This window comes from Leptonotus elevatus, chromosome 15 (genome assembly GCF_054856555.1).
Source record: "Leptonotus elevatus isolate MCC_2025b chromosome 15, RoL_Lele_1.0, whole genome shotgun sequence".
NCBI lineage: Eukaryota > Metazoa > Chordata > Actinopteri > Syngnathiformes > Syngnathidae > Leptonotus > Leptonotus elevatus.
Window position 1 is genome coordinate 16,598,200 of NC_141253.1, and position 17,235 is coordinate 16,615,434.

The following is a 17,235-nucleotide window of genomic DNA, read 5'->3' on the forward strand; positions in this document are numbered from 1 at the left end:
GATGATGATGATCTGCCAGATCATTATTAACACCAAGAGCTTGAATACTGCCCTTATAATGTTGAAACGTATGGCTATATTATTTTAGCTGTCAATGGAATATGTGATTAGAAGAAATTGCCCTCTAAATTCATATTTGATATTTGTGTTCAGTAAACAAGTAACTCCTGAATGGAATCGAATAGTTATTCCTTGTACTTTTCTGAAATAGACATTTGTCATAGTCCAACAAATGAAAAATCCAATTTGATCAAAATGGTAAATGGAGTGCACTTACATATAGCACTTCAAAAATAAGCTTTAAAAACATATGTGTATCATATTTTACTCTGCACTCCAATGCTACATGTTCAAAGTGCCTTTCAGAGTACCTTAGTACTAAACTGAGAAACATGACATCTGCAAATACAAAATGTATCTTAACATTGACGTCTGTAACAACAAAATGTTGTATGTTTGCACCGTTGTAACCTGAGGAACCCCTGCCAATTTTTGCTATCTGTCAGCAACCCACTCAAAATGGCTCTGCGACCCTCCAGTTGAGAATCACTGCTCTTAGCATACTGTACTGCAAAATACTTTTTTCCCTAGTAGATCATTTAATTAATGAAGGAATGAGTACACACCAATTGCAATCTAGCAATATAGTTTTAATTCAGAAGAATCCAAACACAGTTTACCGACATTCTGAAAATGTTTGTGTGAAGACACACCTTAATACCGGCTTCCTATGCTGTTCAACGCTCAAAGGTTTATAGTTGCTAATATATAACTTCTTTGGAAAGATCTTCATGTGTGCCAATAGCTTACAGTGGTGAACTTTTTGCTTCAAATGATGCAAGAAATAGTGGCTAATTTTGTTAACCCCAACCCCCCCAATTAACAATATTTGCATATACACTTGCTCTTATATAATCTCAAGTGCTCAAACATGAATTATCTGGTAAAACACATTTGTTTTTCAAATTGTATTCAAATTAGACTATTTCAGAATAGCACAATTTGGCAAGGGTCGGAATAACTTGTTTGTCTGAAAGCATCCCAAGTAAGCATGTGGAATTTTTCTTACGCCTGTAGATGCATTCCTATGCCCGAACCAGAACTAAGTTGTAAATGAATTAGAAGAACAAGCAGTGCATACATTTTGGTCCTAAAACAAAACCAGCCCCTGCTTGTATCCAGTCTTGTTCAACTTTTCACTTCTCAACACAACCTGTTTGGGCTTGCTCAGTTCGTCCCTGTTGTACATTCCATCTGTGAGGCTAGGCTTTAAGAACATGTCATAAGGAACTGGAGCTGTGTTGGTGTTTCACTATGGCTATGGCATGCAGAGGTTAATTGCATCTGCGTGAATTGATGACATTCATGCCTTTGGCCTGTGTTAACACGCCCAGTCTCACCTCTGTCATGTTGGCATTTTGAGGAAAAACAGAACAGACTTCTCCTGGGGGTCATAAAATGACTTTGTGAACATGACCCCCTGCCCTCTATGCAGGTCATTGAATGTACTAAAAACATTGGCCTGTATACTTTCATACATGCACAGTACAAAAAACACTTTTTTTAGAAGTAGCCTACGATAGGAAGGACTCAAATGCAACCCTTGTCAAAATGTTGAATCAGTGCACTTATTCCCTTTGAGCACAGAATCTTAACAGTGAGTTTACGTTAACAAGTCATATATTGTACATTTGAAACCCCTCTATACTGGGACATGATCTGCAGTTATACAGTACTCCATTGCAATCCATTAATTAGTCGGCAATTCACTTCTTCTGAAGATGTTTGTTTTGCTCTTTTTATGCTCATTTGTTCTTCAAGGCAAGTTCAGGTCTTACCAGTCAAACTTTGTTGTGACATAAAGTAAATGATATATTTTGTAATGCATATGAGGCAAATGTATAGATCAGGGGGTAACAAACCCATTTTCGCTCAGAGGCCACTTTCATCCAAATATAATTTCCGGTGGGCCGGACCAGTATGTCCATAGCCAAATAAGCTAAGGTCAAAATATTTCTTAATTAGAATATAATTCATATAATTATAATAGGATAATGAAGGCTGTCTAGTCTCAGGCCACATGCAATGCTAGCAATAATTTTGTAGCAATACATTCTGGACTCCAGCATTTATTACAAAAGTAGGAATCATACATGATACATCGCCGAGTACATCCTTCATAGGGAATCAGCTAATAGCTGCAGACTTCTTGAGTAAGTAAAAACAGTTCAGTTTTCAGCTGTATACAAAAACCGATTGGCCTGTTTGATGAGTTAAAAATAACTTGAATACACCAGAGCGCTTAATAGCATTCCATAGCGTTCCAAAAATCAGCAGGATTTGTACAGCGCCCTGTTAATGATTTCTGTTCAACAATGACCTCATTGCCCAGAAAGCTGATTGGTCAACCCGGCACTGGGAATGGACTGTACACCACAAAATTAAACAGCAGCAGCCAGTATCCTGTTGAAACAGAACTTTACAAGCTGACCTAAATATGCGCTTTTGCGGTAGGCTCGTGATAGAAGAGCACATTCAAGTACCACAACCGTTTTGTGAACTCATTATCCTATTGTACACATCACTGAAGTATTGGGCGTGGTGAATTATCTTTGGAAGAAAGGGCGGGCTGTAAGAAATGCATTCGATGAGTTTATCTTTTATCTCGAAAAAGTTGTCACATTTAAAAAGTGCACTTTTGTTACTATATTAAGTGTGCTACGGAAGCATCATTTATTCTTCCGTTGTCACCTTCTTAACCTTTAATGATGACTTTGCTCTAAAGCCGACCGACATAGAATGGTTTGGTCTCCACTCTGATGCACCAGGGTCTCATATTTGTAGTTAGAGGCCCCTATGAGTTCCCACGGGCCTCCAGAATACCATCAATCACAGACAACTCTCCTCCCCCTACTGCTACTTCAACTTACTCACTTTCCCTGTGCCCTTATACAGTACACAGATCTCAGAACATGCGTACTGTAATAGCATAGTAAATAATTTCATGCACAGTATAGTGATAAAGAACACTGCTTTTACATGCGGACACAATTGTAATATATATATAAATAATTTACACATGTATAAATGATCATATTCATATTTCTATAGTGTAGCCTACAATATATTTTTTTATGCCGTGAATAATATAGCAAATGCTGTACACTTTCCAATACACTAACATACATATAAACAGTAGTTAAGTATAGTATACAAAAACAGCTGATTTATCTTAATTATTAATAACAAAGGTTATTATAGTAATTATTAATAATGATAATATACCTTATGCATATATATTCATGCTTTTACATATACACTTATGCATATATATTTTCTACTACTAATAATATTAATAATAATAAAACAGCCTGTTGTTACTTTTCATTGTCAAGCACTCCCTCTTCCCTATACTTGATTTTATATTTCCTTTTGAACTGGTCTATGTTTGGACATTGTTGTAAATCATTACTCAGTCTGTTCCAAATTCTCACTGCACATAGAAAGATGTACAAAACCTCTTCAATGTTGTTCTTGACTACTTTGTTATGAGGAACAGTGGTTGTAATGATGCCTTATAGGTGTTTCCCCAAACTTCTGCACAATAATTTAAATATGGTAATAGTAGAGAGCAGTACAGAATTCTCACAGAAATAACTGACAAAAGTAATTATAAATAAAAATCAGACAATCTTGTTTTGAAATTTTTTATAGACACTTATACCCCTCAAATCATAGTCACTCTCTGATTTCAAACAGCTTCTGAATATTGTGGCAAAGTAGGTCGGTGTGTACCTTGTACATTATTTGAGCAATTTTAAACTCAACTAGATCATAACATTTAATTGTGTTTAATTTGAAAAATAGTGAATTTGTTGGCTCTGTATATTTTGATCGGTTAATAATTCTTATTGCTCTTTTTTAGAAAAGAGGGTAAGTATTTGTTTTGTAAGCATTTCCCCATATTTCCACACAATAGGTTAGATATGGTAATAATAATGAGCAATATAATGTATATAATGACTTCTTATTCAAAACATCCTTTGTTTTGTAAAGGATCCCTATAATTTTGGACACTTTCCTTTTAACATTGTTTATGTGGGACTTCCGGCTTAATCTTTCATCGATAACTACACCAAGAAATAAATTTTCATACACTCTTTCTAGTTCATCAGAATCTACTCTGATTGTGACTTAGTGCTTGACCTGTCTCGTGCCAAAAACTACAAACTTTGCTTTGTTTAAATTTAGAGATAATTTATTGCTGTCAAACTTTTTTTTTTTTAATGCTTTTAATTCATTTTCCACCGCAATCACAAGCTGTTTCAGATTTTCTTCAGAGCAATAGAGAGTTGTCATCAGCAAACAAAACACTTTAAAGTATTTTGGAGACAGAGCAGATATCGTTTATATATAATAAAAATAACTTATGGCCAAGCACTGACCCTCGAGGAACGCCGTAAGAGATCATCAATTGTTTTGATTGTATGTTGTTGAACTGCAAATACAGATATCTGTTATCTAGATAACTTTGAATCCATTTATATGCTAACCCTCTTATGCCGTATCGCTCTAATTTATTCAATAATATACTATGATCTATGCCATGTCCAACCCGCACATTGAGCATTCAGCTCACATTCAGTTAAATGTAACTGTTGTGTATTGTAATATTCTTGCTGCCATTGTATGTTGGAGTGCAAAGCAGCATGGGTAATAAAGTAACAGGACATACATGAGACATACATGTCATGTGTGAGCCTCAGCTGTAAAATGTGATATTTGTAATTCATTTTGATCATTGTGGGTTTTTCTTTCCTGAACAGAGGGGTACCAACAATTGTATGCACGTTTGTACAGTATATGGTGAAAGTTTTTCATTCTATTGTTTTGTGTAACACATTTTTTAGTTTTGAGACTCATTAGATTACTTTAACCATTGAGCAGTATTGTACAGAACTGCAGTGCGCTGTCATGCTGAGAGGTCATCCAAATAATTTGATTCATTTATTTAGCTATACAAGAGGAGTATAATATCAGAGACACGTCTCAGATCCCTGAAAAGGTAAAAAATTATTGAACTCTGTTTCACATGTATGCAAGTAGTTGGAAGCCTTGAAATTATTGTCAACTAGCTACGCCTCAGATAAGGCCATTGCAAAAATGATGGCTTTGAAGGCCTGGGAATTTTTTCTCAACATCCTATCAAATAGAGTGCAGTGAGCCCGGCAAATAGGGAAATACCTCAAAATATATGCCGTGGTAAGTGCTGCCACATGTTCTATTTATACACATTGCACGCACACACACTCCGGAGGAACTGTATAGTCTAGTGGTTAAATTGCTTGGCAGAGGGACCGAAAATATTGCGAGATGTAAAAAGACATGGCTTCTCATATGAGTTTCAAGAAAATGCAGGATTAAGAAAAGAGAGTCCAACGTCAATACTGTTGACACTCCATTACCAAACATAATTATTAACCAAAACAAACAAGATAATATTAGCATTTTTGCCTTGCAGCCAATCAAACACTCAATAAAACATCATGCAGAATTTGAGCTAAAACAGGTCTGACCTGCACTGTGTATAAAACAACTCACAAATTAACAGCTTTTTGTCACAAAGCAATGATTTAGGCTCACAGTGTCAACTGTAGTGCATATTTCCTTAAATTAAAAACAAAACTTTAAAAGTTGGTGCTTTCTCACCCTGCCTCGTCACATTATCAGGTTCCGAAGGTCAAGTAGGAAAACGCTTGTTTCACAGACACTTGGTGCCTGTTTGACTGTTGTAAAAGTTGTGCTGTGTTGGGGTGACAGACAAGTAGTGTGACACACACGATACACACTTGTTAATGCTCATGCATCTTTGAAAAGCATGCTAAATTGGGAAGTTGCTTCATTATATTGGAGGCTAGTATACTCATGACGGAACAACTCATCCAGGGACATGAAAACTTTTCACTGGCATAGAATAGTGAAAACCTACCAACATGTCTGTTTTATTCCTTCAAGTCAGCATCTCCATGTCAACCTTACCCAAGACCTTCCACTGCCCCCTTTCACCCATCACTGCAAAGTTATCGGGGAGGGGCAGCTTCCTGTCGGACTCACCCTACCCCCTCCCACAAACAATTCCTTACTCACTTCCTGACTTTGTCAGCCTCCTCTGAGTCACAGACCTGGAATCACAACATTGGCCCGTTCCTAGTTTGAGGTGACAAATGACGAAATAACCACAACCATTGCCACAATGTGATATCTACTTCATATATCATACACTTATATATGTTCTTGCACTGAAAATGTAAATACAGCACTAAGGTTGGAATAGTAAAAGTACAATATGTTTAGGCCCAGCAAAATAGCTTTGCGTTATTTGTTTTTGTGTACCAAATGTAACAGATTTTATTTTAAGAGGATACTTTGTTACAAGTGTGAACTACTAATCACACAGCAGTATCTATCAGTATCTGTCTTATGTACTGTGGTCTTGATGGCATTTTTTTCCTCTGCAAAAGCAAGTTCTATCTCATCACATCAACATAACCACATGACACTAAGTAACTTCCTAAAAACACACCACTCTTGTTGTTTTAGTACAGCTCCGACTTTCCTGTCAGTCGGGTGTGTCCGTAACCATGTGTGTTCTGTCACAAACAAAAAAAGAATACCTTCCTCTTTTGAGGGGTGTAACAGACATTTGATTGTGTGTCACTCTTGCCGTTGCTAGATTCATCTCCAGACATAAAGATTCATCTTTGTTACAGAAACATGCGATTCTATAAATGGCCAGTCTCTAAATGCAGTTCATAGCCTGTGTGTACATCACAATAAATAAATTCAAATTTCTTTTTTCACCATAATAATGACTTAAAATCCATGCAATTCAATTGACTTAAAAAAATCTATTCAAGAGGGGAAGTAAAAACAACTAAAACAATGTGGTTGCACAAGTGTACACATCCATCTATAATTGGTATCTGGTTGTGTTCAGAATGAATCTATCACATTTTAAACTCTTTGTTAATGGGAGGCAGCACACACCTGGTGCCTTAAGTGCCTTTGATTAACAATTCCAAATAAAATTCAAATGTTTTTATAAGCTTTTTTGCCTGCTGAAGGTATTTTGTAAACACCACATTCACCCTGTTTATACTTGCCGCCATGTCTAAATAAGGCTCCATAATTGGGACATTTTGTTTTGGTTCAGTTAAACAAAGGTTGAACGTTTTGGTCATATAAAAGGTATACTTAGTGCAAACATAGCATTGTTTTACTTCCCCTTTAAACATGGTATTTGAACAGTGGTGTGAAGACTTTTTAACTGTAAATCATAAAATCCCCCAAAAGGAATTATATTAACCTTATTGCTCCTGAGATCTCACATTACCAACTATTCTCTTCCCTACCACATTCAGGTCTGCCAGAGGACTGCACTGTTCAGACGCCAGCCTTCACTGACAGTGTGAGACTGCATAGACAAGCCAAAGGACACTATGGGACCTGGGACATGATGTGCGGAACTCCTCCACAGGTTGGACACTCTCTAACTTTGATGACTCTGATTGACGGTGCATGTTAAACCCTGCGCTTGCATGGCTTTTCGCTGGTCACTTTGGCTTCCTCCTTGGGTCCAAAACATATACTGTACCAAAGTCTGAAAAGTGTATGTTAGATTCACTGAGTATGACATACAGTTAACAGTTCCAAGTTTGCACTCCTGCAATTTCGCTATTTTTTTCGCTTTTGTTCTGCCTCCTGTTTATTTTGGGTGTAATACCACTGTCGGTCCCTAGATAGTAGCACACTATTATGTTTGACACTAAATTTAGAAGAAGAGTAAAAAGAGGAAGGTTTTCAAGCCGAACCTGTTTTTACTGATTATTGAATGTGAAATCTTCATTAATTCTGCTTTTTACCCCTATAGAAAAAACTAAAAGCCACAGCTGTCAATTCATTTTACAATGTACACCTTTTGGGAAATTGTGAGACGATTTGTTTGTTAGTTTGGAAAAAACAGGATGAGTTTACTCTAAACACTTGGAGCAAGGATCTTCACTTACAAACCCAATTCCAATGAATGGAATGAATTCCATTGTGTAAATTAAAAATGAATACAATGATGTTCAACCTTTATTTAATTACACTACAAAGACAAATTATCAAAATTTCAAACTGATTAACTTTATTGTTTTTGTCAAATAATCACACATCGTACATCTGTATTACAACATACCGTACTGTGCATAACGTTTTGGCCACCACTAGCTGTTTTGTTTCCAGCAGACATTTTGGCATTGTACATTATGTAAACAGTTCAACTGTGGCAGACGACTGCTCTACGCTGTACTGAGTGACATTCTAGCCATACATGGTCATTATCACGTTGCAAGCAATGATGTGTAAGAATTTACAAGCTATGGTACAATCGTGGATTGGGCTAGACCACCCAAGCACCTGCTGAGTTATCTTACTGAAGTCTGAATTTCTCCTTTCTCCCTGAGGTATAATAATCTATCGAGCAAAAAAAAACCAACTCAATAAATAACATAAAATGTGTAGTGCATCCATGCCATGCCATTCCTAAACATACGGCCCTAGTGCTCATCCCTGCCCTTATCTCAAATGATACATTAAATGGCAGAATTTTTTTTATCCAAAAGTAGAGTGACTGTCCAAGGAAAGAAAAAAGCCATTTTCTTTATCATATCAATGTAAAAGAAACACAAGTCATCCTCCACCCCTTTTGCTTTAACGGCATGCAAAAGGTCACACATATGCTTTTGACGGGGTCTCTTTTCTTTTGAGTCCCTTTCAGTTTTCTGAAAGTTTCTGTGTTCACTACTGTCCCCTTTTCTTTATTGCCTGTTCTGTGGCTTGATGTAATGCTTTTGGTATCTCCTTGCTGGTGCTGATAGGCTGTACGGATTTGTTCAAGATTACATTTGGATGTCCTACCAAACACACTGTATGTTCCGTTTCTTGCTATACAAAATGTTTGTCGAATTTTCCTGCTTGATGAGATATTCTTAGTTTTTAGATTGTGGTAAGTGAGAAAAATTTTCTGTATATTTGGAATATGTTAAGGTGGGCATTTTTCTATTTATACAATAATGTGGAAAAACTATATATATATATATATTAAACTACACTGTTTGTTGCTTTTGTGAAGGCATGCTAACCCTAAGGTGACATGACTTGTATAAGAAGAGCAACAAAATAGGAAAACGACAGTCAACTTGGGTATATATGTAAATGTGACCTGGCAAACGTTTTTGCGTCAAGTTCATTATTAGCTTGTTAGATCAAGTGGACTCTACATCAGGAACAGTCATTTTCACTTGTAAAACACAAGCACAATGACACAAATATATATTTTCAATAATACAAATCAATCCTCTAGAGAGCATAATGACAAGGCACACAGTCTATGTAAATACATTTGTGATTTCGCATCGACTTATTCAAATTACTGTTAACTTGTCTGTTCTTCAATTATTTGCTGTGTCACAAAATGTGAAATAAATAAATACACAAAATGCTTCGGATGCACGTTCACTTATGTTGATTAATATTCTGCACATTGATTAGTTGCCTTTAAGCAGAGTACTATTCAGTTTGGATATTATGAAAGGCAAATATTGATAGAATACGGGTGGATAGACAGTGTAAACATAAGGTAATCTTATACATAAGCTAATATTGCACTTGTCCATCAATCTATTTGAGCTACAAAAAATTATTTCATTTGCCAACACTGTAGATAAACATATTGAAGCATATGAGTGGTACAAAACACTTTTCTCTGTGTTTATGCGTTTGTTTGTTTGTTTGTTTTTACTGCATACTTCTTCCTGCCTCAGAATCCATCATCATCAATAGGCGCACTGTGTCTTTTCAAGTGTGTTTTTTTTTTTTTTGTGGTGGTCCTTTGGGTGGCATCTGGTGAGTGGATAATATCCCCACCCTCACCACACACCTCACCCAAAGAGCAAATAATAATAATATATATATATATATATTTTTTTTAAAGGCTACCTTTGTTAACTATAACTGATTTAAGATAATCGTTATTTAGCCATCATCACTGAACATACTCTAAATGTTTGCATGTGTGTCCAGATTCTGGCAAATCTAGTGTTGGAGGGTCTCCATCCTGAACTGAGAAACACAATTGGTCCACGTCTGAAAGGAAAGTTGCAGCAAAGGCAGAGGGATTGGATGTTTGTGAGTTCCCGTGAGATTGGAAAATGCACAACATTAATAGTGAGAATAATGCTTATAATAGTTACTAATGTTTTTTTTTAGATTTCTGATGCAATTTACAGACAGGTTTTGGCCCAGACCACCAGTGAGTATGATGCGCTTGTTGAAACCTGTAAGACTCAGAAGGTTCAGCTGGATACCAGGCTGAGAACTGACATGGACCAGGTCATCTCATCTAAAGAACATGTCAGCAGCAAGATTCGAGGTGACCCAATTTTCTGAAAATATTTTCAACTGCAGGGTTTCATTTGACCGCATTTTAATTAGAATCAGTCACTAGAAACTGTGGATCTAAAGAACTGTGGTCCTAAATAGTAGGTCAGCTGTTTGAGGGTTGATAGTATCCTCGCCCCTCAAATCTTACAATCTAAAGATAAATTTTAAATCTCTGATTACAACCACTATGTATTCATCATCTTGCATTCATCTTGTCAAGGTGCAAGTGAAGGCAAGATGCTGCTTCATCTGTTTGTTTGGGGTTTTTTTTGGGAGTAAGTTTTAATGATGTGCAACTACTGATACCAGACCTTATTTCAAGGTATCGGGGGATCAGGAACTAGAAAGACATTAGAAGAATAGAAAATTGCCTCTTTTTTTCCATGAAAATGTATTTGTGGTATCGTATCGGTGACTACACAAGAGTTTTGATATTGGTTTAAAATATAGTGGTATTGATTATGATTATTGTTATAAATTTGGTTACCTGAAACACTTTCTTTATATTCTTACACTCATAATGTTATTAAAAAAAAAGAAAACATTTATAAAATTCACCATGAAAAGGATTTGCTTTCACAACCTTTCAAGTCTTAAGAATGTTAGGTTTGGTTTTTATTCATAGCCATTAAATTTTTGGGCTACTGATTTATTGAGAATATTTTGAAAAGTAAAGGAAAATTGGCTCAACAATCTGCTAAGGCATCTGAATAAAGAATATATATATATATATATATATATATATATATATATATATATATAAAAAAAAATTTAAAGGTTTGATTATAGCCACTTTCAATGCTTGTGGTGCATAGCCTGTCAAGTAAACATTTCACCTAGGAGCACCTTGAATCTGGCCTTTGTCATTTGCCATGAAACCTAGAAAATACAATGGTCAACTTATTTTTACATTTACACAGGTAAGTTATTTTAAACATTAATAAATTCCCTTTAGTGTTAGCATGAGTGATGGTTTTGGTGTAATAGTAATTTATGTGCTAATTTTTATTAGATGAATTGTGTATAATATGTACTAGAGAATAATGTCGTGTTTGTAGCTGCTTGACTAATGTCCTAGACATTATTTCCCCGAGGGGTCATACATTTGATCCTGATCCTGATCTTGAAATAATTTGCTCAAGACACTTGTAGCAGTCAGTGTCTGTACTTCAACATGTCAAAACAACATACTGTACTAGTAAAAAGCTCACTGTGCTTTGTAACATGATCTTGCCAGGCTACCATTTTGTATCATATTCCAACTGCAGTCTTATCTCTTCAAAAAACACAAAACACAAGTATAATGTAACAACAATATCCGCCTATCATATAAGAGGCATTGTTTGTAATTGGATATCATCGCTGTCAGGCGGAATCCTTGTATCTACCAAAACTACTACTTTTCATGAAATTGCAATAAAAGGCAGTGAGTTCCTAAACATTACCTTGTACAAGTTGTCATATACTATTGCACACTAACATCAACACAGCACTACCCCCAAATTTTGCTCAATTGCTAATTAATCACGTTAAGTCCACGACCGTCCAAAATAACATATCCAAATATGGTTAAATAACCAATTTGTATTTGGCTTGACACAAGCGTTCCCTCATGGTTCACGAGCTTTCTTCCTATCAATTTTAACAAAACAAGGCTACAAAAAAATTATCTGTTATGTCACTATTTTCACTCATTAAAAAAAAAAACATTCAGACTTTCAATATAGGCAACAATTACGCTGCTCAGTTTTAGAAGAACAAGGGAAAAGGAGGAGTTTTACACTATTCAGACGTTTTGAGTGTTAAAGAACATGAGATTTGTTCTCAAGCTATTTTCACCACTTTAAAATGATTAATATTGCATAAATTAACAAGTAATAGTAAAGGATTTGTGGGAAAAAATATACAATTTACCATATTTGGAAAAATGGGGCTTCCAGCTGACAGCAACGTTTTATCAGTAACTGCATCTTGCAGTTGCTAAGTAGATCAAGACTCTGTAACTATTGGGTTTCAGTGAGAACAATACTGTTGTGCACCAGGTAGTCCCCAAGGACCACATGAGTAGCCCGCGGGCCTGTTCTAAATATTTCTCACCAGTGATGGCACCTTGTGATTTTTGTGCACCAGGTAGTCCCCAAGGACCACATGGGTAGCCCGCGGGCCTGTTCTAAATATATCTCACCAGTGATGGCACCTCGTGATTTTTGTCGGAGTGATGTGGAAGTGATCATTTGAAATAAATAAAAAATACATAAATAAAAAAGTTGTAGATTAGAAAATCTTATTATGATTTTTTTCTTCACATAAATGAATATCATTAATTATTATTATTACTATTATTATACATAATTATAACATTATTAGAAGTAACATGAGCAAATTTGTTATTTCAGAAGTATGTATCAAACTGGTAGCCCCTAGCATTAATAGTAATTAACTCAACTCAAGAAGGTTGGTTGAAGGATTTTTAAAAATGTTTTTTTCCTGTATTTGACACCTTTATGTGCAGCCCTGGTGTTACCCAAAGCCGAGTCTCTCCTGAAGAGGAGTGTCCAACCATACATCAACTCCATCTTGGATGCCCTCATGGAGCCCACCAGCCGAGGTTTCGCTGAGGTCAGGGATGTTTTCTTTAGGGAGGTGGTGGACATCAGCAAGAACCTGATGAATGGAGGAGACAAAGAAAAACTAGGAGAGGTAAGTCATATTTTGCTCGGGGAACATTTTTCCCATGTAGTGCCCGCTGCGCTCTTATCATGCTATGTCTACTCTATATTTCTTCTCAGCACATGGAGAGGCTCTCCATGCTTGCCTTCCACCCAGTCAAAATGAAGAGTTGCTATGACAACGTTGAGGAGCTGAACCTGGAGGGACTGCAGCAACGATTCGAAGTCTCGAGCCCGTCTGTGTTTGTCAGCAGGGCTCAGATTCTCATGAGGGAGGTGAGAATCCAAGCTGCCTTTCTCAGTGGAATGTTCACATGTTGTCAATAGTCAATGCAGCCTCAGTGTGACTGGGAGTAAACCTGCTGGTTGGCTAAAAGAAACAATTTCGCAGTTGCCTGTTAGTGGTCAAGCATGACATTTTAACCTGCTTCTTGTGTTTTTGTTTTTTTGTTTGTTTTGACAGCAAATGGACAATGCAGTACACACCTTTGAGCAGCTGCTGCAGCAGTCTTTGACTGCCCAGGGAGAAAATGACATGTGCAAAGTCATCCAAGGGTGCCAGGACAGGGTCCTCAAGGTAAACTGGAAAAAGAAAATGCTCACATTGTACAGTTAAACAGATTTAAAAAAATTTAAGTTAAGTAGAAGTGATTTGAATTAGAAATAAAAATATGTTCAAGCAGTCAGTCATCTCTCTGTGTTACCGGTTTCTCTTTCCAGAAATATGATTACGACAGCAGCACAGTCCGCAAGAAGTTCTTCAGGGAAGCTCTGCTGCAGATCATAATCCCCTACATGTTGCAGCAACTCGCACCGTCTTGCGCTCCCGTAAGTAGATTTACGCTAAATTATATTAACTAATTTGTTCCCAAAAACTTATGAATACGTTCTATCTTAAATGTTTTAAGTGTCTCAAAGATGTATTTATACGTTTTTATGCTAGAGCATACAGAAGGCTTTGATGCAGCCTCTCAACTGCAAAGAACGGTTGAAGAAATGATAGTTATTACTAGTGCTGTCAAAGTTAAAGCGTTAACTGATTAATTAATCACAAGAAATTATTGCATTAATCATGAATTAACGCAGATTAATCACACTATTAATTTTGGCCATAGATTATCCTTTAGCGTGACAGCGGATGGCTATGTTTAAGGTAGCACAGTTTTAGCAATAAACATAATTACATGCATTACAGTAAGGCATTTAATAAATGTTGGCGTAAAATATTTGGGTCATTTTTTTCCATTTTAAATTATTCAAGTAATTAACTGATTAGAAAAAGAGGAGGATGAGCGTGTGCAGTGGATTAAAAAAAATGTTGAAGATGTCCTCATAACATTAAATGTCAAAATAATTAACACAAAGCCAGTGCTCTTCAAATTTAGCAGGAAAAAAAATGTTGATTAAAAAAAAACTTTTTTATTAAGCGATTAATCGTGATTAATCAAAATTCTAAGATGTGGTTAATCTGATAAAAAAAAAAAATTGTTTGATAGCTCTAGTTTTTACACAAGCCAGGAGGCAGCAGAGCATAGGAAATGAACCAGGGCCATATTGAAAAAACCCTCAATTACTCAGAATTCCAAATAGATTTGTGAATAATGATGAAACTTAGCTATATTCTATACTATATACTTTTTTCCTGATGAAAGAAGATACTTTAATCTTTCTTTTGATAGGTTTCATGCTTTTATAGCAATAAAACACAATATTCTGTGGGCCTTGCAGAATCAGTCAAAATCCAGTAAAACAGCCGGGAGTAAAGGGGGTTACTTCAGTGAAAATGGCTGGGAGTGAATGAATTAACAAGAGTACTGTGGCTTCGACACTGTAATTCATCTAGTCAATCCAACTTTATTTTGTATAGCGTCAATTCACAACAGTAATGATGGAGGTATGTTTTCAACATTAATTCATACTGCGATTAATGGTATTTTTACACTAAAAGAAGCCTTTTTGCAACATGGCCGTGGTTGATCTCTTATACTCTGCTGACACCTGCTGGCTATTTTGTAATAACTACTAATGCTTCAAGCATTCTCTTCAGTTCAGAGGCTGCCTCAAAGCCTTCTGTGTGCTCTAGCATACAAAAAAACGTATAAATATGTTTTTGGGACCATGGTCATTTTTAAAATAGAACCTTTTAATACGTTTTGGGGAGCAAATGAGTTAAGGCAGGTCATGGGCAAATGGCCGCCACACTCTGAATGGCCCCTTGATTATTTATCAAAATATAGATTTTTGTTGTATTCATTATTATTTTTGTATAATATCATATTTTTACAAACACGCAAAATTCTTAAAAAACTAAACAAAAAGGAAAACACTGATAAATTACATTTTCCACAAAGAAAATCTACGGGTGCCGAATTGGTAATGTTCAGTGGTCGAGTGTCGTTTTAAATTGTAATGTCACAATTGAATCCCTAGATGGCAGACATATCTTAGTTGTGCTTACTGTGAATCTTATATTAGCCCTATAGGACAACGTGAGTTAGCCCAAAAAAAAAAATGGCGGCTTTGAAATGATATACAGGACAAACGTAGCATCACAATAATATTACAATTTTGTGTGAAGTGATTTTTGTTGGGGGGGAAATGCACACAGTGAGTTGTTGCACTTAATGTTGGTTTGCTTTTCAGGTCTCCCTTTAATGGTAATTTTTATGCAAGAGCCCTTTGCGCTGGGAAAAAACAAATGTGGTGGTTTTGTTGTTTGCTTGTTTGCATATGTTGTGGTTAGAATGTGTGTAGTCCTATCTTGAAAAACTGGTGCCTGACCATTTAGTGCCTTATAAATTCAAGGTTTTTAAATTAAATTCTAAATTTTATAGAAGCGCAGTTTAGCCACTGGAACAATACTCAATTCAAGCTTACCGCTTTGACGTTAATTTTATTGTTTTATTGTAGTACATATCCTGAACCTCAACTGAGCAAAGCAGGTTGATCAATGACTTGTAGCTTGGCTAAATTAAACATAATACTTGATACACAATAAGATAAACAAATTTATCAACAGATATCGATAATAATTTTTTTAAAAAAAAAGAAAAAAAAGGGCATTTTGGAAGTACATCTCTACGTGAGTATTTGTGTATTTCTGTTGAATATTATGTTTTAAGCAGCAAAACAGTAATATTCCATTATATTTATGCAAATGGTGCAATGAATCCTGCGATTGCTATGCTTTATTATATATAACAAGACCTACTGCTTTGTTCTATAAGCACTCCGCTAATAAGCAGTTACAGATTTGATCCATCTACCTTTTACAATAGTATTGAAACAAATGATAAACTTGTGGAGAATATCTGCTGCTATTAAATCGATGAATCTGTGCCCTCTTCCTCCCCAGGAGCTTCCACGCTTTAAAGAACTCATCTTTGAGGATTTCTCCCCTTTCCTTCTTGTGGAAAATATGTTTGAGGAGGTGGTGCTGCAGTCTGTAACGAAGGACATAATGATGGGTGAGGATTAAGAAAGATGAAGATAGAGAAATCAAATGTGTAGTGGTAGTTAGGAAAATCATCAAATGACTAGCTGGGTTTACACTGCAGGTGGTCTGTGCCCGGTTCTGATTTAATGCCCATATCTGATGTAATTTTTCATTGTACAATTCAAGTGACACATTTACAAAATATGAGTTACATTCACTGAAATCATGAAACAACCAGCTTCCACAGACCTTAATAACTACACACGAGTAAATACTGGGTCATAAGAACGTGGAAGTAAACAATAGTAAAAATGTTTATTAAATCCAAAAATTTTAAAGATTAAGTATGACGTAATCCTGTCATGACTTTGCTAGCTGTACTTTGTATTTTTTTCCTAATGATGCACATCTAGTTTACTATATTTCGATGATATTTTTCATTAATATTTATGCCATAGTTTAGATTTTTAGAAGATGTTTTTTGGATGTTGGATGTTTGCGCAGTCACAGATCTCTACATCCTACTGTATACTTGTCTTGCATTGTATTGGGGCTGAACAAGCCATCAAATTCAAATTGACATCGGAATGTAGTAGAATGCTATTGTTAAATGGTATAAGGATATTTGGAAAAAATTAAATATCT

General features: G+C 35.8%; 1 protein-coding gene across 1 annotated transcript in view; it reads left to right on the forward strand.

Moving 5' to 3' along the window:
* The window catches only part of niban2a (niban apoptosis regulator 2a), a 36,295-nt gene that overhangs the window by 15,937 nt on the left and 3,123 nt on the right, over positions 1-17,235 (forward strand). Inside the window, exons 6-13 of the mRNA XM_086095877.1 lie at positions 7,422-7,537; positions 10,126-10,230; positions 10,312-10,474; positions 12,998-13,185; positions 13,275-13,430; positions 13,618-13,731; positions 13,875-13,982; positions 16,510-16,621. Coding sequence (XP_085952003.1) covers positions 7,422-7,537; positions 10,126-10,230; positions 10,312-10,474; positions 12,998-13,185; positions 13,275-13,430; positions 13,618-13,731; positions 13,875-13,982; positions 16,510-16,621 — 1,062 coding nt within the window. The remainder of the gene's footprint in view (positions 1-7,421; positions 7,538-10,125; positions 10,231-10,311; positions 10,475-12,997; positions 13,186-13,274; positions 13,431-13,617; positions 13,732-13,874; positions 13,983-16,509; positions 16,622-17,235) is intronic.